Source organism: Protopterus annectens, chromosome 5.part0 (genome assembly GCF_019279795.1).
Source record: "Protopterus annectens isolate FY-2018-M chromosome 5.part0, PAN1.0, whole genome shotgun sequence".
NCBI classification, from domain to species: Eukaryota; Metazoa; Chordata; order Ceratodontiformes; family Protopteridae; genus Protopterus; species Protopterus annectens.
In genome coordinates, this window is record NC_056735.1 from 1,172,900,845 (window position 1) to 1,172,926,494 (window position 25,650).

The following is a 25,650-nucleotide window of genomic DNA, read 5'->3' on the forward strand; positions in this document are numbered from 1 at the left end:
CCCTTTTCTAAAAAAAAGGGGGTCTCCTCAACCTGGTCCCTACTCTCACTACATATCACAATGTCATCTGCAAACATCATAGTCCATGGGGCCTCCTGTCTAATCTCATCTGTCAACCTGTCCATCACCACTGCAAATAAGAAATAAGAAAGGGCTCAGAGCTGATCCTTGATGTAATCCCACCTCCACCTTAAACGTATCTGTCACTCCCACCGCAGTCCTCACCAATGTCACACTACCCTTGTGTGTGTATGTAGATATATAGATATGTATATATATATATATATATATATATATATATATGTGTGTGTGTGTGTGTGTGCATAGATATATTCTGTTAAATGGAATTTCTGCTGGCTGCCTTTTGCATTGCATCGTCTTGCTTTGGGTTAAGGGAATTTGCTCTCACCCCTGGGGATGGAGCCACCCTGCAAAAAAATAGATTTCTGTTTTTTGATGTTCGATCATTTTATAGATCTATGTAAAATGATTATTTTGTTTGTGTTCGCTTTTATGAGCATTTGCAGTTTTGCTGACGCACTTCAATTTGATGTTGTCTGGCAAAAATCAAAGCCAAACTGTTGACTTAATTTGCAAAGCTGATAACAAGTTAGCTAGTTGTCAGCATGCTTTCACAACTTTGATGTTACTAATAGTAGCCAGAGAAACATGTGCACAGCAGCGGAATCCTTTGTCACTTCCTAGCTTACATTTAGTTTCTCTCAATGATATTCGTTCTGTTTTGCTGCGAGTTTCAATGCCAATAAGAAACATTATTGCAATGTATTTTATTCAAAAGTATTACTTGTAAAATGCAATTGCACCTTAATGCTACATGACCATGAAAAAAACATGCCTTGTAGCATAGCTTTGCTTCACCTAGATACTGCCACTTCCAACTATAGAAAAAAACACATAATAATAAAGGGGAAACAAAAGCTAAATCTCATGGTTGTCAATGCAAATGTTGGACAAAAAGTATCCAAGCATAATATGTACATGTAGGTGTATGGGATTTCAAGAAAATGTCACAACAATGAACTGCAAATGATCAAACTCAAATCTTCGATCCCTAAAACATCCCCTGATACGTACATATACTAAATCCCTATTGCTCCATGACATAAAAAAACAGTAATGTTCAGTGGCAATGAGAATTATATTTAGAGTAATTTCTTCCAGAGGGAAAAGGTTACGGTTTCAATTTTTAAAGCTATTAGTGTGGAAATAGTTTTTGTATGTACACTGGCACTAAACTAAATGAAATAGAAAATGTGCATGCTCTTTTCAAAGGAGAATCCAAAGTCTAATAAACATATGTTATGAGATAAGATTAAGAAGGCTGAAGTTATACTCAGCATAGTACAGGTCATATAGAGATTTAACATGGGTGTTTAAATAATTAACAAATTGGGAGTACATTAGGAATGGAGCTGCTGACACTCAAAAATAATAAAGATTACATTTAGAGGTTGTGAATACAATAGCAGATAGGAACTTCTTCCACTATAGAGTAGGTAGATGGGATAACCTGCCATTTAAAGCAAGACTAGAACAAAGGCTGGAAATTAAAAACAAATGCAGTCTTAAGGTTCACAAATATGATGCATAAGCCCCAGGGCTGTTGTAGAAGGGCCTAATGATTTCAACTGAGATCCTAGTCAGTTATTAACATTGTACAGCAGGAATCATCAAATTCAAATTATTAATAAACTAAACCTTGCTCTAATCAATTTTTTCATCAAACCATACATCTAAGAATGTAGTTAAAGGACCTCTCATCAAACTTTATAAAGCAAATATACTGAAAGTATAACCAATGAACATGACCTGTTAAACTCTTGTCCATTTAATCACTTCATAGATGTAAATGCTATTGCCAAATGTTGTGTTAAGGTAGGTATACTTTCAAATCCTGTAATCAAACAACACAAGATTGAGATGAGAAAGGTGAAAATCCAATTTACTGAAACTTTGTAACATCAAATTTTGAAATACCGAAAAACAAAAACCAAAAGTAATGTTCCTGCCTTTTGAGTCTGGCAAGCAGTAATGATGAAGGGCGCACTTTCTTGTTTAAATTCGGCGCATGTGTCCGTTTTATTACAGGTCTTTTGAAGCTGTATGGTTCCGGCGTGGCGGCACCCATGCCCATCCCTAAAACATATCATACCGTTCCTTCTTACAGCAGACTCTCGAACCACAAAGTAACTTTTTTTTTAAACTGTAATAGTAAGTGGGAGGACGCTGACCCTCCCCTCCCCCATAGTTCCGGCTTACGGTTACACTTCAGCAGGGCGCCGAGAAGAGCGCAAACTGTTAATTAAAATAAATAAAAACTGCCCCCTTTAAGAGGCTGGCCTTTACGGTGCCCTAGTTCGCCTATGTCTAAGTCCGGCCGTGGAGTCAGGAACCCTATAGTATCTGTCTGGCTTACAAGGAGCCGGAGGCAGAGAATCAGGAGCCATACTACATTCTGAAAAAACATCATCAACAATGTCAAGAACAGAAGGTATAAGCCAAAGGCCTATGCTGAGGAAGAAGAAAATCCTTAAGTCTCTTTTTAGAATTAGAGAAATCCTGACTTTCCCAATGGAAATGTTCCCTTAAGGTATGTAAAGTTTCCCCAAAAGAAAAATCCTCAGGGGGAGAAGCAGAAGGAATGGAATCTTCTGCATCAGGTCCTCATAAGTAGGTATAGACAAATCCTGTTCATTAGAATAGTCAGAAGAAACAGAATCCTGTTCAGAAGATTCATAATCAATGTCTTGCCTAGGCCTCTTAGAAGGAGGGGGTTGGCTACCACTGATTAGAGTAATTAAATCTTCAGCCATTTTGATCATTTGTTTTTTAGGCATAGGGGCCTGCACATGTGGCCCAGGCGTCAGTTTTTTAGATATAGATTTAGATTTTGGCCTTAGTTTTGAAGATGGCGTCGGTCTAATATACAAATCTGTAGGCCTGAAAACACCCTCAGAAGCCTACACATCGGCTCCAGACCCATCTAAGGTATACACATCCGCGGGTTCCACAATTGAAGCAGCTTGCGGCATACCGGACTCTGAATGGGTCTCAGTAGAGGCCTGTGAATCTGAAGTAGCGGGTATCAGGGGCTGCGAAAGCACCTCACTGAGTACCAGCGAACTGGCGACTGGCTTAGGAGAAGCGTCGTCGTCAGTTTTGTACGTCGACAGTCTGTCTCTGCCTTTTTCTTTGCTTTTTTTTTAGGTATTCCGGTAGTCGGATTGCTAACAGATGACATTTCTGGATAATTACATCAGGAGCCAAAATATTTAGAAGCAAAAATATACAGACGTTTAATAGTGTGTTGATTAAATTTAGCACAAAACTGACAGCAAGGTACCTTGTGGTCAGGGCCTAGGCAAGGAATACAGTACAAATGAAAATCCTTAGGAGGTATTTGCTTTCCACAAGGAATGCAATTATTACCTTTTACTGACATCAGTAAGGAGCAAAAAAAAGTTTCCCCAATGGGGTACTTCGCCTTTAGTTGAAGACTTCGGTTCTGAAACTTGAAAATGAAAATTTCAGGAGTCAGCCGACCAGCACTTGCAAACTGCTTCTGATTTGGGCACCGCGTGGCAAGAAAGACTGATATAATGGCGTCAGCTGCATGTTTTAGACCCCTGATGACCTGACGTCATGAAAGAAGGGACAGCAACTGACGCAGGACCCAAGACTTTGTTAATCAGGCCGACTGAGGGCAACCTGCCAGCAGATTACCCAAATGTAATGACTGCAACAGTGAAACACTAAAAACATCTTGTTTTTGAGCCTCTGCCCACTGATATGGGAGTAGATCTGGCCAACCGTTTGGGGTTGGTAAGGAGTGGAAGTGGAATCTCTATCCCTGGGAAGCTATATTTAAAACCCATTTGTCCTGGGTAACGAGTTCCCAATTTTTTGCTTGCAGGGCAATCTTCCCCCCTAAAGGAAAAGTCAGTTGTGCAGGGCTTGCAAGATTTAAAGTTAAGTCACTGAGACAGTGTACTATAGGGGGGAGTCTTACCACTCCCTGCTTTGGGAGTGGGAGCCCCCCACTGCTTAGTCCTGTGAGTACCTTGGGACTGAAGCCTGGGTGTTCTCCTGGTTCTGGGTTTAGACTGAGAAGGTCTGGAAGAGGCAGGAAAGGACCAATTTTTAGAGGGCCAATGCCTACTAAATCTGGGAGGCTGTACTTGCAGGAAATCTTTAACAGTTTGCATAGATTTAGCTTTTTCCTCCATCTTTTTAAGTACTTCTTCTGCTTTGTTGCCAAATGGGCGGTCTTGGTTAAAGGGAGCATCCAGCAAGTTAGCTTTAACATGATCTGGCAAAGATTGCTCCTTAAGCCAAGCATGCCTTCTAAGTACAGGCCCAGTGACAGCAGCCCTGCAAGATGCCTCTAGTGAATCAAAACCACATTGCAAAGTATGTTTTCCAACTTGTTCAGCAGAATGCATTAAATCCTGTAAATCTTTATTTTCAGCACAGTCAGGAATCAACATCATTTTTTTGTTTAAGTAATCCAATAATATGCTGCTGATACTTTAATATATAACTGGCAGTTTAAGGCCCTAATGGCCAAGGTTGCAGAATTGTATACCTTCTTACCCCATCTATCCAGTGCCCTAGAATCTCTATCAGAGGGGGTAGGATTTTTGGCAGTAGTAGCCTTAATGCCCTTTGGTCCCTATGAAATGGTCTCAAGATCTGCAGTAGAATTTTTAAAAAATAACTTGTGAGAGTCAGGAACCCTGTAATATCTATCAGGTTTTTCTGGGAGCAGGAGGTAAAGAGTCAGGGGCCAAGCTAGATTCTGCAAAGGCATCACCAACAATGTCCAGTACAGTGGGAATAGTTAAAGGCCTGTGCTGGGGCAGGAGTAAAAAATCCCTAAGCCTCTTTTTAGAGAGTCAGAGTAATCCTGGCTTTCCCAGCAGAAATGCTCCCTAAGAGTATGCAAGGTTTCACCAAAAGAGAAAACCTCTGGAGGGGAAGTAAACAGAGTCCTCTGCATCAGAATCCTCATAGGTAGACAAGGGTAAATCCTGGTCATCAGAGGAAACAGAAATTTCAGAATCCTGATCAGAAGAATCATAAGTAAACTCATTCCTAGGTCTCTTAGAGGGGGAAGGCTAGCTTCTCCGGATTAAAGTAATAAAGGTCTTCCGCCATTCTTATCATTTGTTTTTTAGGCATAGAGGCCTGACCATGCAGTCTGGGCGTCCGTTTTCTTGGCATGGATCGAGTTTTAGGCCTTGATGAAGAAGATGGCGTCGGTTTAATATACAAGTCAGTAGGCCTGAAAACACCCTCAGAAGCCGGTGCCTGCACAGCGTCTCTGGACCCATCCAAGGTAGAGACATCCGCAGGTTCCACAGTTGAAGCATCTTGTGGCATACCGGACACTGAATGGGTCTCAGTAGAGGCCTGCAAATCTGAAGTAGTGGGTATCAGGGGTTGTGAAAGTACCTCACTGAGTACCGGCGAACTGGTGACTAGCTTAGGAGAAGTGTCGTCAGCAGCTTTGGACCTATGCGGTCTGTCTCTGTCTTTATCTTTACGTTTTTTCGGAATGTTGGTAGTCGGGTGGCTTACCAAAGCCATATCAGGGTAATTGAACAGAGTACCAAATATTTAAAAGCATAAATATACAGACGACGAATAGTTCATTGTTTAAATAAGGCACAAAACCGACAGCGAGGTACGTCGTGATCAGGACCTAGGCAAGGAATACAGTACGAATGAAAATCTTTATGAGGTATTTGCTTTCCACAAGAAATACAATTATTGACTTTTACTGACACTGGTTTAGAGCAAGAAAAAGTTTCTCCAATGGGGTACTTAGCATAGTTGAAGACTTCGGTTTTGAAACTCGAAAATGAAAATTTCAGGAGTCAGCAGACCGGTACTTGCGAACTGCTTCTGTTTCGGGCACCGCATGGCAAAAAAGACTGATGTAATGGCGTCGGTTGCATGCTTTATACCACTGACTACCTGATGTCATGGAAGATGAGACAGCAACCGACGCAGGACCCATGACTTTGATAATCAGGCCGACTGAGGGTTACTGCAAGCAAATAACCCAAATGTGATGACTGCAACAGTGAAACACGAAGAACATCCATAAATTTATCCCAGGTTGGCCCCTATGTCTTTTATAGACCGAGGCCAACAGCACACACTCCCTAACTAACATACCCCCTATCACATAACCTTTTAGAAATCTCCTAACATACCTCTCCTACCATACCCCCAATTAAGAGGCACAGGTTACCAGGGGATGCAACTGGATTGGTTCCATGGCTAGGCATAAAAAGGCACTGGTGGTCATTAGCCTAGTATATATCTATAAACTTGAGAATCTATGTTTGATAAAGGGAAACAGGTAGTTATGTACTCACCATAACGATCGATGTATGTGGTCCATCTCGCCTCACATTCTTTACTCACGGGTTCGGAGCCAAGAATCAGCTCCGACTCGGCCAACTTATTTCTCTAGCACAAAGTCTCTAATTGGCTGGGCTAACCCGGTATCCCAAGATGCACCTCGCCCTAGCCCCAGATCTAGTTTGCAGCCATTCCAGTCACACCCCACACACAACCACCACTGGAAGGAGTTCCAGCCAGAAAGGAAGAGAAAACAACTGACATTTAAGGGTTCTCAGAGCCAATTTTTCTCCAAATCCTACAGGAAGGGGGCAGGTGGGAGGGTACATAAGAATGAGGCGAGATGGACCACATACATCGATCGTTATGGTGAGTACATAACTACCTGATATTATGTGGTCCTATCTAGCCTACATTCTTTACTCATGAGACAGCGTCCCCAGCACCTCTATCCTGGACGGCTCATAGGAAAATACTCCTGAGAACCGTGGAACCAAAGGATGCCTGGCCCCTAGAAGCCACGTCTAACTTGTAATGAGTAATAAAGGTGTGCGGAGAGGCCCAGGTGGCCGCAGCACAAATATCATCCAATGAAAGCCTGGCATGGTATGCTATTGATGTAGACACTGCCCTGGTAGAGTGAGCTTTGACAGGAACAGGTAAATTTCTGCCTGCTGACGAATAGATAAAGGAAATACAATATTTGATCCATTTAGAAATCGTGCTCTTGGAAATAGGACAACCTATTCTGTTTTCTGAGAAGGACACAAACAGTTGATCAGACTTCTTAATATGCTTAGTCCTGTGTAAGTAGAATCTTAGTTGTCTGTGCACATCCAACTAGTGAAATCTAAACTCTGCTTTATTGGAAAAGTTTGGAAAGAACACTGGTAACTCGATAGACTGATGAAGATTAACGGTGGATGACACCTTCGGAAGGAAGAACGGGTTAAGTCTCAGGAAACTCTGTCCTTATGAAATGTCAAATACGGAGGTTTAATGGACAAAGCTTGAATCGCTGAAACTCTTCTGGCCGATGTAATGGCTATTAGGAAAGCCGTCTTCCAAGATAGAAATTTTAATTCACAGGTGGCAGCCGGTTCAAAGGGCAGTGAAGTGATGGCTTGTAACACAAGGTTTAGATCCCATGGCATGACAGGTTCTGAAACAGGAGGGCGAAGTAACCAGGCGCCTTTCAAGAAGGCCTTACAAAGTTTATGGCCCACAAGAGAAGGCTCATAAGATGTATGAAAATTGGAAATTGCAGCCAGCTGCACCTTAATGGAAGCAGGCGCAGAGCTCTGTCGGAAAAACATGGCCAAAAAAAATCTAAGACCGACGGAATTGGGGCTGTGAAGGGGTCCAAACCTTGGGCCTGAGCCCAAATGGAGAATCTCTTCCATTTGCTGGAATAAATCCTTCTGGTGGAAGACTTATGAGACGAAGACAAGATGTGTACCACCTCAGGTGAAAAGGAATGTCATCTAACTAGTGATGGAAGTGGAGCAGCCAGGCTGTCAACCTGAGGGTTCGCAGGGAGGGATGGAGCTGTCTGGCACCGAGTCCAGGGTCCAAGGACCGTCCACTGCATACTGCTGAAGAAAGGGGAACCATACTTGTCGAGGCCAGTGTGGAGCAATTAGAATCATCCTGCTTCCCAAGGATATGGCTTTCTGAATCACTCTTGGTAACAGAGGAAACTGAGGGAAAGCATAGATCAGACCGGGGGGCCAATCGTGGACTAGAGCGCCCCTGGGTGACTCCCCCTGTGGGGGGATCAGTGTGAAGTACTTGCTGCATTTGGCATTGAGAGGGTTGGTGAAGAGATCGCAGCAAGGCTGACCCCACCTGTTGAAAATTTGAACCACCACTCGGTTGTTCAGGGACCACTCGTAAGGCATCAGAATAGCTCTGCTCAGCCTGTCCGCTATCACGTTGGTCTTTCCCGGAATGTGCGTTGCCACTAAAAACCATTGGGAAGAGACTGCCCAATGCCACACTCGCATGGCCTCTCTGCAGAGGGGATAAGACTTGGTTCCCCCCTGCTTATTCAGGTACCACACCACAGACATGCTGTCCGAGTGAATTGCAATCGTTCCCAGAGGAAGAGAGCTTTGGAGTGCCCGCAACGCTAGTAACACCGCTCTCATCTCTAGAACATTGATGTGCAGGTGTACCTCGTGATCTTGCCGCGTGCCTTGGACCGTCCTGCCAAGATAATGCCCCCCCACCCTATCTGTGAGGCGTCCGTGGTCACCGTGGCCACTGGAGACATAGGAATCAAGCTCCTCCCCTTGTCCAGATTGGTGGAACATAGCCACCAGTCCTGTTTGCAATGTTCCATGAGAAGTATGAAGTGGGAAAGAGGAAGTTTCTGAAAGGACCATTGGGCTGAAAGGAGCCACTGTAGGATCCGCATGTGTAACCTGGCTAGAGGCACCAGCATGATGGTGGCAGGCATGGATCCCAGGAGCTGGAGAACTAACCTGGCCTGAACTCTCTTGAGGGGCAACAATGCGTGAATCTGAGACTGCAGCACTCTTATCCTCTCTTGTGGCAGAAAGGCACGCATTTGAATAGAGTCTAGCTCTGCGCCTATAAAAACAACACGCTGTGAGGGCAGCAAGGCAGACTTTTCCCAGTTCAAGGTAATTCCTAGTTGTTGATAAAGTGTAATGGTAGCCTCCCTGGCTTGAATGAGATGTCTGGTGGGGGTGGTGAGAAGCCAGTCGTCCAGACATGGAAACACCTGGAATCCCCGACATCTCAGGTGAGCCGTCACCACTGCCAAACACTTGGTAAACACCCTGGGGGCTGTGGTGAGACCAAAGGGCAGGGCACGAAACTGGAAGTGACTGGCTCCCAGCCGGAAGTGTAAGTGACTCCTGGATGCCTTGTCCATCTTCATGTGGTAGTAGGCATCCTTGAGATCGATGGAGCACATCCATACTCCTTTTTCCAGCAACAGAAAAATGGACTGAAGCGTGACCATTCGGAACTTGGACTTCAGAATGTAGTCATTCAGTCGACTGAGATCCAGAATGGGCCTCGGGTCCCCTGTTCTTTTCAGCACCAAAAAGAGTCTTGAGTAAGTTCCTGATCCGATATGGTCTGAGGGGACTGGTTGGATGACTCCTTTTTCTAGCAGCTTTGAAACTTCTAGTGCTGCTTGAGCCCGTTGACTGGGTGGAACAACCAGGATTCTTTTGACTGGAGGGGGTGTTGATAAAAAGGGGATAGTGTAACCTCCGGTAACTATTCGAAGCACCCAATGATCCTGGGTGATGCTTTCCCAGGCTTCCGGATGCAACGAAATTCGGCCCCCGACTGGTTCCGGAACAGCACAGTCGGGCAACACCTGAGGAACGCTGAAAGGAAGACCTGCAAAAGGAATCACGGTCTCCCGAGTTGCGGGAACCTGTGAGTAAAGAATGTAGGCGAGATAGGACCACACAACATCCTAGTTTTCAGCTAAAGGCACAATTCTAAATAAGTGAGCAAATGTCAGCCTCTTCAGCAAAGATAGAGTATCACTGAATTGCTCTAGAAGCACAATGTATATTTAGTTATTTTTTTTAAGATCACATCATCCAGATCTATCAATAAAGCATTAAGCAATTAATGTAAATCAAAGCACACAAGGAGAAAAGATAAAACTAACTTAAGAAAATCATATAAGACAGAAACTAAAATAGTCTTCACCTCATGGGTAAAGTATAAATCAGAGGTCAGGCAACATATTTTGACTGCACATTTAAAGCAATACATATTACACATCAAACAAGGCAACTGTTTAAATATAAAACAAACAGTATCGACCTTAGGTTTATGTCCTAATTTTATCTGGCTCCTCTGCTTTGGCCATCCCACCTTACCACTACCTTCGTGACACATTCCCCCCCCCCCCCCCCCAACAAAAATAATCTCAGCTAACTGATCAACTTCTGTCACAGATTTGTATTTGTATGCAACTATCCACACTCTTTGTTGGACTGTTAGTGAACTACTGACCCAACTACTATGAGTATTGATTGGCTGAATGCTTTCATCCACTTCTGTCATAACTGTAGCTGAGCTAATGCATTACTTGTTCCTTTTGCACAGAGTCGTACTTTCAGTCCTTCTCCACATGGTGCTCCTGTAGTGAGACCAAGACACCTCATTTACCTCTAGAAAGCTGAGACACCATCTGCTGTTAAGTCTCATACCCTATCTCCAACCAGTTGCGTCTTCCAGCTCCCACCCTCCCTTACTCATGAATGTTATCACTACATTACCCTAACCCTATATATTATGGTACTAACCCCCCCATTCACTTTACTGTTAACTAATAACAAGTGAATCCTATCAAACACACAGCTCAACTATCAGCGATAAAGCATTCAAACTAATATATGCTTAAGGACAGCTTTACTGAAATGCTGTGTAGTGTGGTGATGACATAACCGGTAGTCTATCCCAACAATGTCCTGCTCTCTGTGTGTTTGCATATGTCTTCTCCACCTTTGAAACACATGGGGTAGGCAGGCTGGCAACTCTTCTGATTGCCATTTTATCATTCTCTTACAAGCTAGACATACTATTTGCTACACAATCTCAGACTGTGGGCTTTCCCACATTGCTCACAATGTGCACATTTTCCTTTTACTATTTTTGTACCTCTTGACCTAAATAATTTACTTCAGAGCATTTTAATTTAAAATACCTACATTATACTCAAAATATGTCTTTTTACTCATTTTTATCTAACGTGGTACTTGTGGAAACAAGTTTCTGACTCAAAAGGTTGTTAAACGCAGCATTTCTAATCACATGAAGCATTTGAACAGCTTCTTTCCTTAATTGTTTAACAATGTAGATGGCAGTCTTTTCAGCTTGCTTAGCTAACATCTGACCCCAAAGCTTGCTTTTAAATACTTTGCGACTAGCACTTCAGTCACAGAATATCTGTCTACTATCAGATTTTTCCAAAACAGCCTGCAATGCAGACCAAGATAGACAGATGCAAGTTAATACCTAGCCATCAGCACAGTGGATGAACATGCACTGGTAACCTGGATGAGGAGATGCAAAAGGGCTACTGGGATTTCTAACAAATTCGCACAAGCATGCAGTGCCACAAGCAGCTCTCCATCATCAAGGAACAGCCATAACCCAAATTAATTTAAGGAGTCTTCTGCCACGAATTACAGGATATGCAAAAACAAAGCACAAGCGCACAAACTAGTGCATGTGATCAAGAATGTGATGTTCTGGAGGATGCAACTGTTATAGCTCTTCCTGCCCTCTCAGAGCAAGGGTAATGGATGAGGCTTTCCTGACTACTTGGCATTAATGGGGATATTTACTCTAATAATCTTAGAATTAATTTAACTTATTCTAATGATGTAAATCTGGTTTGTGATATTATCATGAAGAATTGGTCAATATTGATGGGTCGATGATGGTTTTAAGAAATTATTGGGGGACTGATCCAGGTTTTGTTTTAAAAACGCCCCATCTTTAAAACAACAGTTACACTACAGTAGACAACCTTACCACCCAACCCTAAAAGTAGGCACTTTTGCCTGTAAGTAATGTAATGCTTGCAGATGTACAGGTTCTAGACTTGTTTTTATACATCCTGAGACAGGCTGTACATATAGGTTTAACTTCTTTGTAATTGTAATAGTACTGATTTGGTGCATTTAGCTCAACGTATGATCTGTAAATTTTATGTTGGCAAGACTAACTGTACTTTGAGAGGATGTATATTAGAACATGTTGATATTAGGAAAAGACAAATGTCTAATGCTTTAGTGAAACATGTATGCACTGCAGGCAAAGAACACTACTTTGTACTTTTGTCTTATAATTACTAACTGTAAGTTTAAGGGGTGGAGATGTTTCTAATCTGACTGAATTTGTAGAACTCAGATGGATTTTGCAGGTACAAGCTGATAAGGGCTGGGGCTTAAATGATATTTTCCCTTTAAGACCTGTTCTAAAACCATGTACACTTGCTTATTAATTGCCGGCTTAAATGCCTGCTTTGATTGATGGTTTCATGGTGGGATTAACTGCCTTTTCAGGTGTGAAAGCGCTTACCCTTTTTAAAAAAAAAAATTTATTTTTAGTTTTGGCTGTGTTAACTAATCTCCGTTTTACTGTTTTATTGTGTGTTTCTGTTGTGTGACCAGTTTTTGTCCATTGAAGCTATATACCTTTTTTTACCTATAGATCCAGAAATGGAACAATGTTAACCACCTGTTGATCTCTGAAAGCCCGCAGAGGACTGTTCTCTTCGGAGTCAGAAAAGCTCTTTAGGGATTAGCACTCAAACCTGTCTTTTAAGTCAGCTCAACTTATGCTGACCATCAGTTTAAGGGTTAAGAAGGTGCTCTGAAGCTTTGGAAGCTGGACAGCTGTTATATTTTTGGGAGGATATAACCCATACAGCTTAGGCTACTGCAGCAGTAATAAAACAATGAACATCTGGATATAGCACTTCCATGGGTGCACAAAGATAAATGCAACAGCAAAGGATGTCAAAGAGTTTACGAAATTGGAAAGGATGACTACTTAAGCAGAAAGATGACGGACGAGGTTCAATGCAGACAAATGTGAATTACTGTACTCCGATCACAACAATCCTGGTGAAACATTACCTGGGGGAGTGGAAGCTATGGCAAAACAAGAAAGATCTAGGGTCACTGATTACACATTACTAAAGCACCAGGACCAGAGTTAAGAGAGCAGTAGCAGTGCAAACTGTATACTATGGTGTACCCTCAAGGGGAAATACTGCCATAGCTAAAAAGGGCAATGGTTCCACTCTACACAGACCTACTGAGACTACATCTTATGCAGTATGATTAACATGTAGTTTTGGAGGCATACAAGGAGAGGGGCATCAGACTTGTACAATTAGTCTGGGGGAAGCTATTAGAAGGGTGTGTAAGAAAGATGGCGAAGAATAGGACCAGAAGCTAGAGAAGCTGGAGTGCTTTGCAATAAAGACCACCAAAGCCATAGAAGCACACTACAGGTGAACAAATTTGTATCAGATTTTATTTGCTTATTCATTTTAATTTAGCATAGTTTATTTAAAGTTTTTAAACCCAGTACAGCCCTGATCACAAACCACCAATTTCGGTCTCACATGTGAAAGGCTCATCGAACATGAAGGATGGAGAGGATGCACAACATTAGACTGTAAAAATCAAAATATCCTAATAACCATCTCCAAAAACTAGAGGTCATTCCCAGCAAGTAAAACGACCACCTCCAAACACAACATTCTGTTGAACGTGCTAAACTTATTTTACATGGAGTATTTTTTTGTAAGGGAACTCCATCAGAAGTATTTGCATACAGTCTGTTGCATCTCCTTCACATATGCAAAATTAGTTACTCAGACAGGTTTATGGAAATCATGGCATAGACTACTTGAATTTGGTGAACAGGGGACTCTACAGAGATATTCAAGATGGTATGAGACAGATGCAGAAAAAGTGGATGGAAGGAGAAATATGGAGAATTTAGAATGTCAAATACATTTAATGGACAAAGTATATAGGATCAATTCCTTCCGGTCATCAACAAATATAATGCATTTATTCTCTCCTACCATCAATCAAATATAATGTAATGTAACATCAAGACCAGAATCTATTAACTGATCTTTGCTTACCATGTTTATCAAAGGAGATTTAAAGTTCTGCCTACCTTGCATGTACAGCACAGCATCAATTATTTTCACTAGCCGTTCAAGTACCATATCTATCTCATCTTTTATTCTTCTGTTTTCCAGTTGCCTTCTGCAGAGCTCCAAAGAATGGACAACGTCCTCAGAAGTGAGCCAGATGATCACCAAATCTTTTACTGGGTCTGCCAAATGGGAGTCCTTCCTAACACTACTGCTGCCATGTGGAGTTGCACTACTAAAAACAAAATTAAAGAACATCATAAGAACGAGCTACAAACAAACATTCCAGAATCGTACAAAACCAAGTAAAGCTCAAACAATTATTTCTAATTATCTTCTACCTCTATTTTTATGTCTGATGTTTAATTCAAAACAATACAATATCATTATTTTAAAATACATCAACTTCTGCCACATCAACTGATCTACAAGAAAAACTGTCCTTGAAGAACCTGGCCTAACTTTACAGGATTTCCCCAAAACAGGGTCAACCACATGCCTGCAATGATACTTTGTTGTGACGTTATGCATCAGATACATAAGCAGACTCTCCAACAGTGTCTACCAGTTCTCCCCTCAACACAATACAACCAAATGATACACAAGTACACTACTTACCAAATTAGTAGGGAGCTCTCCAGGCTAAGCCAGTTGGTAAAGAAGAGTCCAAATTCTCAAAAAGAGAGGGATGGAGGAAGGAAAAAGTACAATTGTGTACACTTACCATAAATGTAGATGTTCGAGTGTATTCACTGTTGCAGTCATTACATTTGGGTTATCTGCTTGCAGTAGCCCTCAGTCGGCCTGATTAACAAAGTCTTGGGTCCTGCGTCGGTTGCTGTCCCTTCTTCCATGACGTCAGGTCAGGGGTATAAAACATGCAGCTGACGCCATTACATCAGTTTTTCTTGCCCCAGATGTCAGGTGCCCCCCCTAATGGGAAGCAATTAAATCTATAATACAAGGAAATACCTCCAACAAAAAAGCAAATACACCAAAAAGCTTTTTGAGTAGTAAGTGAGAGTAGAGGTATAGCCAAAAGAAGAAAGGGGGCTGGAGGGAAGGTAACCAGGACTGCAACAGTGAATACACTTGAACATCTACATTTATAGTAAGTGTGCACAACTGTACTATGTTCTTAGTGTTTTACTATTGCAATCATTACATTTGGGTAGATTCCCAAAGCTAAGGTTGGGAGGAGGAATTTAAATAGAACTAGGACCAGCTATAAGGCCCTGCAAGACTGCAGTGGCAAAAACAGCTCTGGATTTAGAGAAAATTGGCAAATGATAATGCTTGGTGAAAGTATGTACAGAACTCCAGGTGGCAGCTTCTAGGATGTCCCTTGTAGGGACGCCCCTGAGAAAGGCTGTAGAGGTAGATGCAGCCCTAGTTGAATGGGGTCTGATGCCCTCTGGGATAGGTTTTCCATGGTGCTTATAGCAAAAATGAATGCAGTGGCCTATCCATTTTGAAATGGTTTGCTTTGAAATAGCTTTCCCCTCTATCCCTGCAGCAAATGCGACCTGCATTTGTTCAGATTTCCTTTGAGGTTTAGTCCTGTCCATGTAGAATCTAAGTTGTCTATGCACATCTAAGGAGTGCAGTATCCTTTCCCCTTTGTTCTGTGGGTTAGGAAAGAAGGTTGGCAAATTAATGGACTGATTAAGAGCCACACTGGATACCACCTTGGGCATGAAAGAGGAATTGGTCCTGAGAGACACTCTGTCCGCATGAAAGATGATGAAAGGCTCCACTGCCATGAGGGCCTGTAATGAAGATACCCTTCTTGCAGAAGTGATTGCTAAAAGGAAAGCTGCTTTCCAGGAAAGGAATTTTAAATCTGCAGTAGCAGCTGGCTCGAAAGGAGGAAGAGTGAGTTTCTCCAAGACAAAGTTAAGATCCCAGGCTGGAGTTGGAGCACCCCTGGGTGGCCTTAAATTTTTAGCCCCTCTGAGGAACTTCTTGAATAGTGGGTGAGAAGAGGGGAGGCTCTGTGCTATAATGAGCTGAAATGGCTGAGGCATGAATTTTGATGGAGGAAAAGGACAAGCCCTTATGAAGCATCTCAGTCAAGTACTGTAGAATCTGAGGTAAATTGGGCACTGCTGCGCTCATCCCTTGAGATTGATTCCAGGCACAAAATCTTTTCCATTTTGCAGCATAAGATTTTCTAGTACTAGGCCTCCTAGCCTCTAAAATAATATCCATCACTGATTTACTGAGGGGTGGTAAAGGAGAGATTAGGTAATTAGCCAGGCTGCTAGGTTCAGGGTTTGCAACTGAGGATGCAGAATCTGGTTCTTCTGCAGATACAACAGGGAAGGAGTCTGAGGCAGTTGCCATGGGGGCAAGCGTGACACACTGCGCAGGGGGGGGGTACCAGTGTTGGCGTGGCCAGTCTGGTGCAATTAAAATCATCTTTGGCTTGTCTTGTTTGGTCTTTAGTAGTACATTGGAGAGCAGAGGCAGAGGATGATAGGCATAAACTGATAGGTTTTTCCAGCTGAAGGATAGAGCATCCACTTTCCAGGCTAGTTTGTGGGGAATCCTACTGCAAAATTTGTCCAATTGTTGGTTTGGGGGGGGGGGGAGGCAAACAGGTCTGTATCTGGACTCCCCCATTTGCTTGTCAACATGTTGAAAATCCTTGGTTCCAGTTTCCACTCATGTGAGGCCATGAGGTTTCTGCTTAGTCCATCTTCCAGTGTATTTAGTTTTCCTGGCATGAACTGAGCTTGAAGATTCACTTGGTAGCTCAAGGCTGTGTTCCACAATGCCATGGCTAGTCTGTAGAGGGGGTAAGAGTGCGTACCCCCCTGCTTGTTTATGTACCACATGACAGTGGTGTTGTCCGTCTTTACCATTAGTTGTCCTGGAAGAATGTGGTCCTTGAAGGTTGTCAGAGCATTCTGTGCAGATAACATTTCCTTTTGATTTATGTGTAGGTGCATTTGACTTGGGTTCCATTTGCCCTGAATGCACTTCCCTGCCAGGTGAGCCCCCATACACAGTTTGATGCGTCTGTTGTTAAGGTCTGGGCGGCAGGGGGTAGTGTGAATGGTAGTCCCCTGTTTTGGTGGCAGGCCTCTGCCCACCAAAGGAACTCTAGGCGTAGGCAAGGTAAGATAGGAATCATTGCTTCTAGATCTTGTGAATGTTGACACCATAGGCTTTTGAAATACCATTGCAGTTTCCTCATTGGCAGCCTTGCATATGGAATTAGAAGAATGCAGGAGGCCATGAACCCCAAGGCTTGCAGTATTTGCCTTGCAGATAACTGGGTTTTTGTGGCCACTTGTTTGAAGTAGGTTGTCAAATGAATCAGTTTCTCTGGCGTGAGGAAAGCCAGCTGGGAAGTTGTATTCAAGCTTGCTCCCAGGAATATAATTTGTTGACAGGGTACCATGTGTGATTTTGTTTTGTTTATGGTGTACCCCAGACACGTCAGTACCCTTTGAACAAAGGCGAGATGATTCAAAAGTATGTCCTGGCTTACTGCCTGAATTAGACAATCGTCCAGGTATGGGTATATTTGGATATATCTTTGCCTGCAAAATGCAATGACTGGAGCTAGGCACTTTGTGAATACTCTGAGCGCAGTAGATAAGCCAAAGGACAGTGCAGAGAACTGATAGTGCATGTAGCCTGCTTTGAAGCGTAGGTATCTTCTGCAAGACTCCTGATGGGGATGTGCAGGTATGCTTCTTTTAAGTGTAGTGTTGCCAACCATGCATCTTTGCCTAGCATAGGAAGAAGCTGGTGAAGAGTCAGCATCTTGAATTTTTGAATCACCAGAAAGGTATTTAGAGTAGAAAGGTCCAGGATATAATGCCATGTATTGCCTTTTCTGGGTACCAGGGAAAGTTTCGAATAGAAACCTTGTCCCTTTTCCTCTTCTGGTACCAAATGAATAGCCCCCATGCTTAAGAGAGAGAGTACTTGATTTTGGGCCTCTGCCCACTGGTTTGGTGGTAGATCTGGCCACCCGCTTGGTGTTGGTAAGGTGCGGAAGTGAAATCTGTATCCTTGGCACACTATATTTAAAACCCATTTGTCCTGGGTAATGAGTTCCCAATTTTTGGCCTGCAGACCAATCTTTCCGCCTAAAGGAGCATTCAGTTGAGAAGTGCTTGGAAGTTTTAAAAGCAAGTCATTGAGACAGTTTTCCATAGGAGGGAGTTTTACTACTCCCAGATTTGGGTGCGGAAACCCTCCACTGCTTAGTTTTGTGCGTCCCCTGGGACTGAAACCTGGGATTTCTGTTGTGTCTAGGTTTGATTCGAGAAGACCTGGAAGGGGCTGGAAAGGACCACTTCTTAGAGGGCCAGTGCCTACTAAATATAGGAGGCTGAACTTGTAAGAAATCTTTAGTTTGCATAGATTTAGCTTGATCTTCCATCTTTTTAAGAACTTCCTCAGCCTTGTTGCCAAACAGGCAGTCCTGATTTAAGGGAGCATCCAACAATTTAGCTTTAACATGATCTGGCAAAGATTGCTCCTTAAGCCAAGCATGCCTTCTGAGCACAGACCAAGTAATAGCAGCCCTGCAAGAAGCCTCTAATGAATCAAATACACGTTGCAAAGTATGTTTTCCAACCTATTCAATAGAATGCATTAAAATCCTGTAATTCTTTATTTTCCGCACAGTCAGAAATCAACATCATTTTCTGTTTAAGCAATCCAATAACATGTTGCTAATACTTTAACATATGAAACTGGCAATTTAAAGCCCCAATGGCCAAGGTTCCATAAGTGAAAATCTTCTTACCCTATCTATCCAGCGCCCTGGAGTCTCTATCAGAGTGGGTAGGATTTTTAGCAGTAAAAGCCTTAATGCCCTTGGGTCCTTGTGAAATAGTCTCTGGATCCGCAATAGGATTTTTAAAAAGGAACTTTTGCGAATCAGGAACCCTGTAATATCGGTCAGGTTTTCTGGGAGCAGGAGGCAAGGAATCAGGGGCCAAACTAGATTCCGAAAAAGCATCAACAATGTCTAGTACAGGAGGAATACCTAAAGGCCTATGCTGAGGCAGAAGTAAGAAATCCCTAAGCCTCTTTTTTGAATCAGAAAAATCCTGGTTTTCCCCGTGGAAATGCTCCCTTAGAGTATGTAAGTTTTCACCAACAGAAAAATCCTCTGGAGGGGAAGCAGAGGGAATAGAGTCCTTTGCATCAGAATCCTCATAAGTAGATAAGGGCAAATCCAGATGATCAGAAGAATCAGAAAAATCAGAATCCTGGTCAGAAATTTCATAAAAAATGTCAGTCCTAGGTCTCTTAGAAGGGGAAGGTTGGCTTCCCCTGATTAGAGTTATAAGATCTTCAGCCATTCTTCAGCCATTCATATCATTCGTTTCTTAGGCATAGAGGCGTGAGCATGCGGCCTGGTCATCTTTTTTTTAGGCATGGTTCGAGATTTAGGCCTAAATGAAGAAGGAGGCATCGGTTTAATATGCAAGTCCGTAGGCTTGAATACACCCTCAGAAGCCGGTGCCTGCATAGCGGCTCTGGACCCATCCAAGGTAGAGACATCCACAGGTTCCATAGTTGAAGCATCTCACGGCATACCGGACTCCGAATGGGTCTCAGCAGAGGCCTCCGAATCAGAAGTAGCAGGTATCAGAGGCTGCGAAAGCACCTCAGAGAGGCTTAGGAGAAGCGTCGTCGGCAGTTTTGGACGTCGGTGGCCTGTCTCTGTCTTTAGCTTTGCGTTATTTCGGAATCCCGGTAGTCGGATGGCTAACCGATGACATTTCTGGATAATTAAACAGAGAACCAAAATATTTAAAGGAGAAAATATACAGACAACGGATAGTGTGCTGATTAAATAAAGCACAAAACTGACAGCAAGGTATGTTGTGGTCAGGGTCTAGGCAAGGAATACAGTACAAAAGAAAATCTTTATGAGGTACTTGCTTTCCACAAGTAATGCAATTATTAACTTTTACTGACATCGGTAAGGAGCAAGCAAAAAAGTTTCCCCAACAGGGTACTTAGCTTTAGTTGAAGACTTCAGTTCTGAAATCGAAAACAAAAATTTCAGGAGTCGGCTGACCGGCACTTGTGAACTGTTTCTGTTTCGGGCACCGCACTGCAAGAAAGACTGATGTAATGGCATCTGCTGCTTGTTTTATACCCCTGAGGACCTGACATCATGGAAGAAGGGACAGTAACCGAGGCAGGAACCAAGACTTTGTTAATCAGGCCGACTGAGTGCTACGGCAAGCAGATAACCCAAATGTAATGACTGCTACAGTGAAACACGAAGAACATCTGATCCATCAAGGAGGGTCTTCATCACGCATCTACTAATGCTATAAGAAACTAACATTTCAGCTATGATTACCCTACTTGGTGGATTCTAGGCTGGATGAAATCCCAGCCAGTACCCCAGCTGAGTGGCGAACCGCGGTGGTGGTGCTGCGGTAGCGTTGTCGCCTCACAGTAAGACGCTGTCCGGTTCGATTCTCAGCTAAAGCGTCTTCTGCGTGGAGACGTGCGTGAATGCGCATACCTTCGTTGAAGGTTGTGCGTCAGGGCTGGTAACTCGGCACGTAAAAATCAACTACCAATCATTAGCGGACCGGAGTTCCACTGTGGCGACCCCTAACCGGGAAAAGCCGAAAGACACAACAACAACAACCCCAGCTGAGTGGCAAGAGCCAAAGAAAATCCTCAGACCCAGTCAGCTGGCCTTTCAGTACCACAAAACCACAGACCTAACTGGATGCTCACTGAAGGCCCAAGAAGAATAACTGCAATATTCAAAACAGCAAGAACTTAATTGCGAATAAAGGAAATGTATAATAAATCCAAACTGCAATATCGTAGATAACACACACACACACACACACACACACACACACACACACACACACACACACACACACACACACACACACACACACACACACACACACACACACACACACACACACACACACACACACACACCCTGGAACAGCAATCTTGAAGTTACATGGCAGGGGTATTTGCAAGTGTGTTGGGTGTGAAAAATCCTTTAAAAGTGTAGCAGTGAGGTTCAAAATTCACTTTTTATTTTTACTTTTGGGACTCAGTTATCAGGTGTCACACTTCTGCACAGTATCAACCTGAGCCCTCACCTGTAGATCAGAAACAATTTGGTGAGCCATTACTGACCACAGGGTCTTGACAGCTAGGCCTACAGGGCTGCCAATAAAAGACCACAAACTCATTGGGCAGAATATTCTGTAGACTAAGTAATAGTTCCCCCTACCCAAGAAGTGGAACAACCAATGCTCTCCACAAGGAAGGTATGCCAGCCAATGGTCCACTGTTCACAGCCTATGGGCCGAGGAGGGGTACCAGTAGCCCAAAGATGGAGGGGGAGACTACTCCTTCCCAGATGCAATCATTACCAGGAAGCTGTACCAACAACAACCTCATTGATGGACCTTGCTGAAAGGAAGCAGGGAATGGTTTCAAGTAAGAAAAAGAGTTGCTCCCCTTCCCAACCCTAATGACTTAGGTGAAAGAAGGGAAGGCAATCCATTAACAAACCTTGACAACAAGATCACACACAAGAGGACAGAGCCTTCTGAGATGAAAAACAAGCTTGGGTTAATGCCCACCCCTAACAACAGAAGTAGCAGGGAAGTTTTCCTAGGGAGATGACAGATGAGTTATAAAAGGGCATGTGACCAAACAGAGCTGGGTTGTATTCCCATCCTTTATTCAGAAGTCCTGGATGGAACTATCCAGGGATACAGAAGAGACTCAGCCCACATCTGAAACCTCCCAAAACACTAGAAACCTATGGGGGGGGGGAGTGGTACCCAATTATCACTACTATCTATCTAGAGAAGCCAATCCACTGGGACAAACACAGAACTCACAGATGTGGAATATTTAATCTTTTGCAAAAAATCACTGTACTTAATCAGGTCCCTAAACCAGAACCCTAATCTGGAGTGTGGAGACTTGCTTGAAGAAATAACTCGCAGTGCCCCCCATCCATGAAAGATGAGATTTATTGAGATCCTACAGGTAGGTATTATAGTCGTAGAGTACTGGACTCCCAAAAAGAAGTATGAAGTTTAAGGCCTGCAAGTGCAAACATTTCTTTTTATAGTGATGAGGTTAAAGTGCTGGTTTTATGATCTAAAGGTTATGACTTCAAGCTTTGCTTTGGTAGTACATCCCTTTGTGGCTTGTTGCCTATAATGCATGTAGTTAAAGGAGTTTTGTGGTTGGGGGGTTGGTGTCAGTTTAAATAACTGACTCAAGGTACAGGGGTTTGAGTCTTACCTTTGGAAAGGAAATTGGCTAGTGTTAGAATGGCCTGCAAGGACAGCTAGCCTAGTACTTGCCTATGAAGCAGTCACGAATCACAGATGCAAGGAAAGACAATGAGCTTAGTGAAGGTCTTGCTCCCAGTTAATCACTCAACAAAGACTCATCTGCAGAGGCAGAGAGAATCTATGCTCCATCCACAGAGACCACAGCTGCCCCAGATGATAATAGGAATAGCCTGACCTCAAGAGGGTTCAGCTTGAGGAGAGGTATGGAGGGGGCTAAGAAGCCATCCTCCTCTACAGGGTGGCACTATAAAAAGTACTGCACACAGCACCTGTTTGGATGTGTCCCTCTACTGAACACTCGCACAGAGGCAAACAGATTTACTTGAGGTGCTCTCTACAATGATTTCAAATCCTGGAAGACCCCCTCATTCAATTTTCATTCATGAGCATCTGTCCATGTCTCGTTCAGCTAATTTGCCAATACATTTTGCTCTGACAATGTATGAAGCTTGGAGGATTAAACAGTGTTTCAGTGCGACCTCCCAAGCTAAATGTACTGCATGTGCCAGCCTGCAGAAAAGTCAAGACCTGGTGCCCTCTTGTTTATGTCCCAAATCACCATGCTGTTGCCTGTAATAACCTGCAGAGGTCCAGGGGACCACAGGTGATGAAGAGACTCTACAGCATGGATAACAGCCAACTTCTCTTTCAGGTTTGTGTGCTTTGGCCTTTTCTGGTTTGTTCCCAAGATTCTGCACTTTTATCCCCACTGAAAGAGCAACCAAAAAAAATCAGTGAGTCTCTTGCAAAAGACTGGGCAGGGATCGGAAAAAGAGAATGGGAGACGTGGATTCAGAAGAATTGGTTCTCGCCATCAAAGCAATTCTCACTTCACAAAATTCATGCTTGGAATTTGAAGTTCCACAGGGTGAGAATGTTACACCCACACAGTTTTTAAGAACCTCTGGATTTTTCTCATGTGGAACCTTGCAAGAGGAATCATGAGAATCCTGGATGCCATGAACCCTAGAATCGTGAGATATTCTCTGGCTGAAGTCTGAGACTGGATGAAGAAGCTCAAGAAGACTTCCAGATACAAGTCCATTTTCTCCTAGAACCCTATCACACGAGAAGGAATTGAGGAGGATGTTTGACTGCTGATCTGAAAGCCCAGGTTGAGAAAGAAACCTGTAACACATGTAAAGGAATCCTGACATCTGGAAAAAGACTCTGCAAAGATGAGCAAGACATCTAAATAAAGATAAAGGTGAATACTCTGCAGTCTGCAATGATGTATCACTTGAACTAAGCACTACATGAACACCGTTGTATATGTAGATAACCCAAATGTACAGCAGAAAACTGATAATATAACTCTGACCTAGAACATCTGAGGAAAGCTCTGAACTCTGTGGCAATGGGAATATGATGAAAAGCATCACTCAGGACTAGCCATACGAAAAAACTCTAAAGAAGGAATGAGAGGTAACAATCCTTGTAAGGCCATCATCTTGAACTCTGATATTTGCAAAAACAATTTCAGAAAGGAAAGGTCGAAAGCTGTTCTCAAAGGTGCATCCTTTTTTGGTACCAACAACATTCTTTAATAGAATCCCTGTCTCATCTGACTTAGGGACACAGATTCTACGACACCCAGGGAAAGCATATGATTTAGAACCAGAGGAAACAGTTCTGCCTGGTTTGGCAGATAAGGAGAAATACCCCAAAAAGGGAGGGTAGGGTCTTCTCAATGCCAAATGTAACTGCTGAAGTATTTTCAGAACCCATTTATCCAATACAATCTGATGCCAAACAGGAAGACTGAGAACCTGTCTTTCAGAGATTTAAGGAAATGGCAGGAAGGAAAGGGATGCTGTTGATATAGTCATTGTAAAGTGGAGGACTGTCCTGTTGTTGGAAAGGATTCCTGCTTTTTATTTGATCCATCCTGTCATATGTTTTTTTACAGCCATGCTTGTCAGAAGCTTGTTTTGCTTTATTTAAAAAAGGAACCTTAAGATTTAGTAGATGCAAGGGAAAGGGGACTGAAAGTCTTTGCAAATCACTGAATCAATTTGCCTCTTTCATCAACGTGCTTGAGTACCTGAGTAACAGAAGGGCCAAACAAAACCTCCTTATCCAAAGGAGAATTCAAACTCTCAGTTTAAACTTCTAAATACTTCTGACTGCTTAACCAGGATACATGTTTCATCACATTAGCAGTAGCTGCAGCCCTGGACACAGGGTCAGCACAATCATACAGATTATTCAGAGAATGCTTAGGCACTTAAAAGAGTAGAAACAATAGGATTCAGGAATGACTTGTCTTCTAAAGGCAAAAGAAACAGAAAAAAACTTGTGAAACTGGCAATACAACTCAGCATGTACTTCAACACATGAGCCTGGTAGTTCAAAATTCTGAAGGCTAAACTAGAAGAAAAAAATTATCCTCCCAAACATGTAAAGGGCTTTACGATCCTTGTCAGGAAAAGGAGGAGCACTGACCAAAACCTGTTAGTAGCTGAAGAAGAAATAGAAATAGCTGCAGGGTCAAATCTAAAGTGGAAAAACAAATACTTGTTACATTGAGTAACTATTAAGCCTATCTAACTTTTCAGGTTCTGAAAATTGACTATTAGGCTTACTGCAGGCTAATTCAAAAGCGTCCTCCAAGACTGATATAACAGGAGGAACAGGAGTAGATTGTGGTATATCCACTTGCAACATGCCACAATGTCTCCTTAAAGAGGAGGAAACATTCACCTATTCTCACTGAAAAAAGTTATTCATTCCAGACATGGCCTCCGCAAAAGAAAATTCCTCTACAGGAGAAACTGAGGGAATCACTCTTCTCAGATTCAAAATCAGTCTGAGACATGTGAAGAAAACAGGAAAGAAGCACTGTCCCCTATACTTATAATCATCTGATGGAGGATCTTTTGGCATGATGGAACTCTGCTTTACAGTCAAACCTCTCTGCTGTTTCACTGGATTGAAAGCCTACAATAAAAGCCTTAAGCCAGAGCAATTAATTCATATTTAACGCTTCTGAAAACAGTATTTCTGTAGATATGTGCATTTTTTTTTCTTTTTCCTAGGGACACAGCTAGATGGAGACCAACTTAAATTTAGCACATCCACCTGGAAAAACAAGTCTCTTATCTTAACCACCCTAGGAGGAATTTTCCAGTAAAAGTTTATGACTGAAGAAAGTGCCCTGGACACTAGAACAGCTACAGCAGACATTGCCCGATCCATTATCGCTGAGCCAAAACATTGCTCCAG

At 42.8% G+C, this 25,650-nt stretch overlaps 1 protein-coding gene across 1 annotated transcript in view; it reads right to left on the bottom strand.

Moving 5' to 3' along the window:
* The window catches only part of ATR (ATR serine/threonine kinase), a 1,835,177-nt gene that overhangs the window by 1,470,100 nt on the left and 339,427 nt on the right, over positions 1 to 25,650 (bottom strand). Inside the window, exon 7 of the mRNA XM_044071973.1 lies at positions 14,101 to 14,315. Coding sequence (XP_043927908.1) covers positions 14,101 to 14,315 — 215 coding nt within the window. The remainder of the gene's footprint in view (positions 1 to 14,100; positions 14,316 to 25,650) is intronic.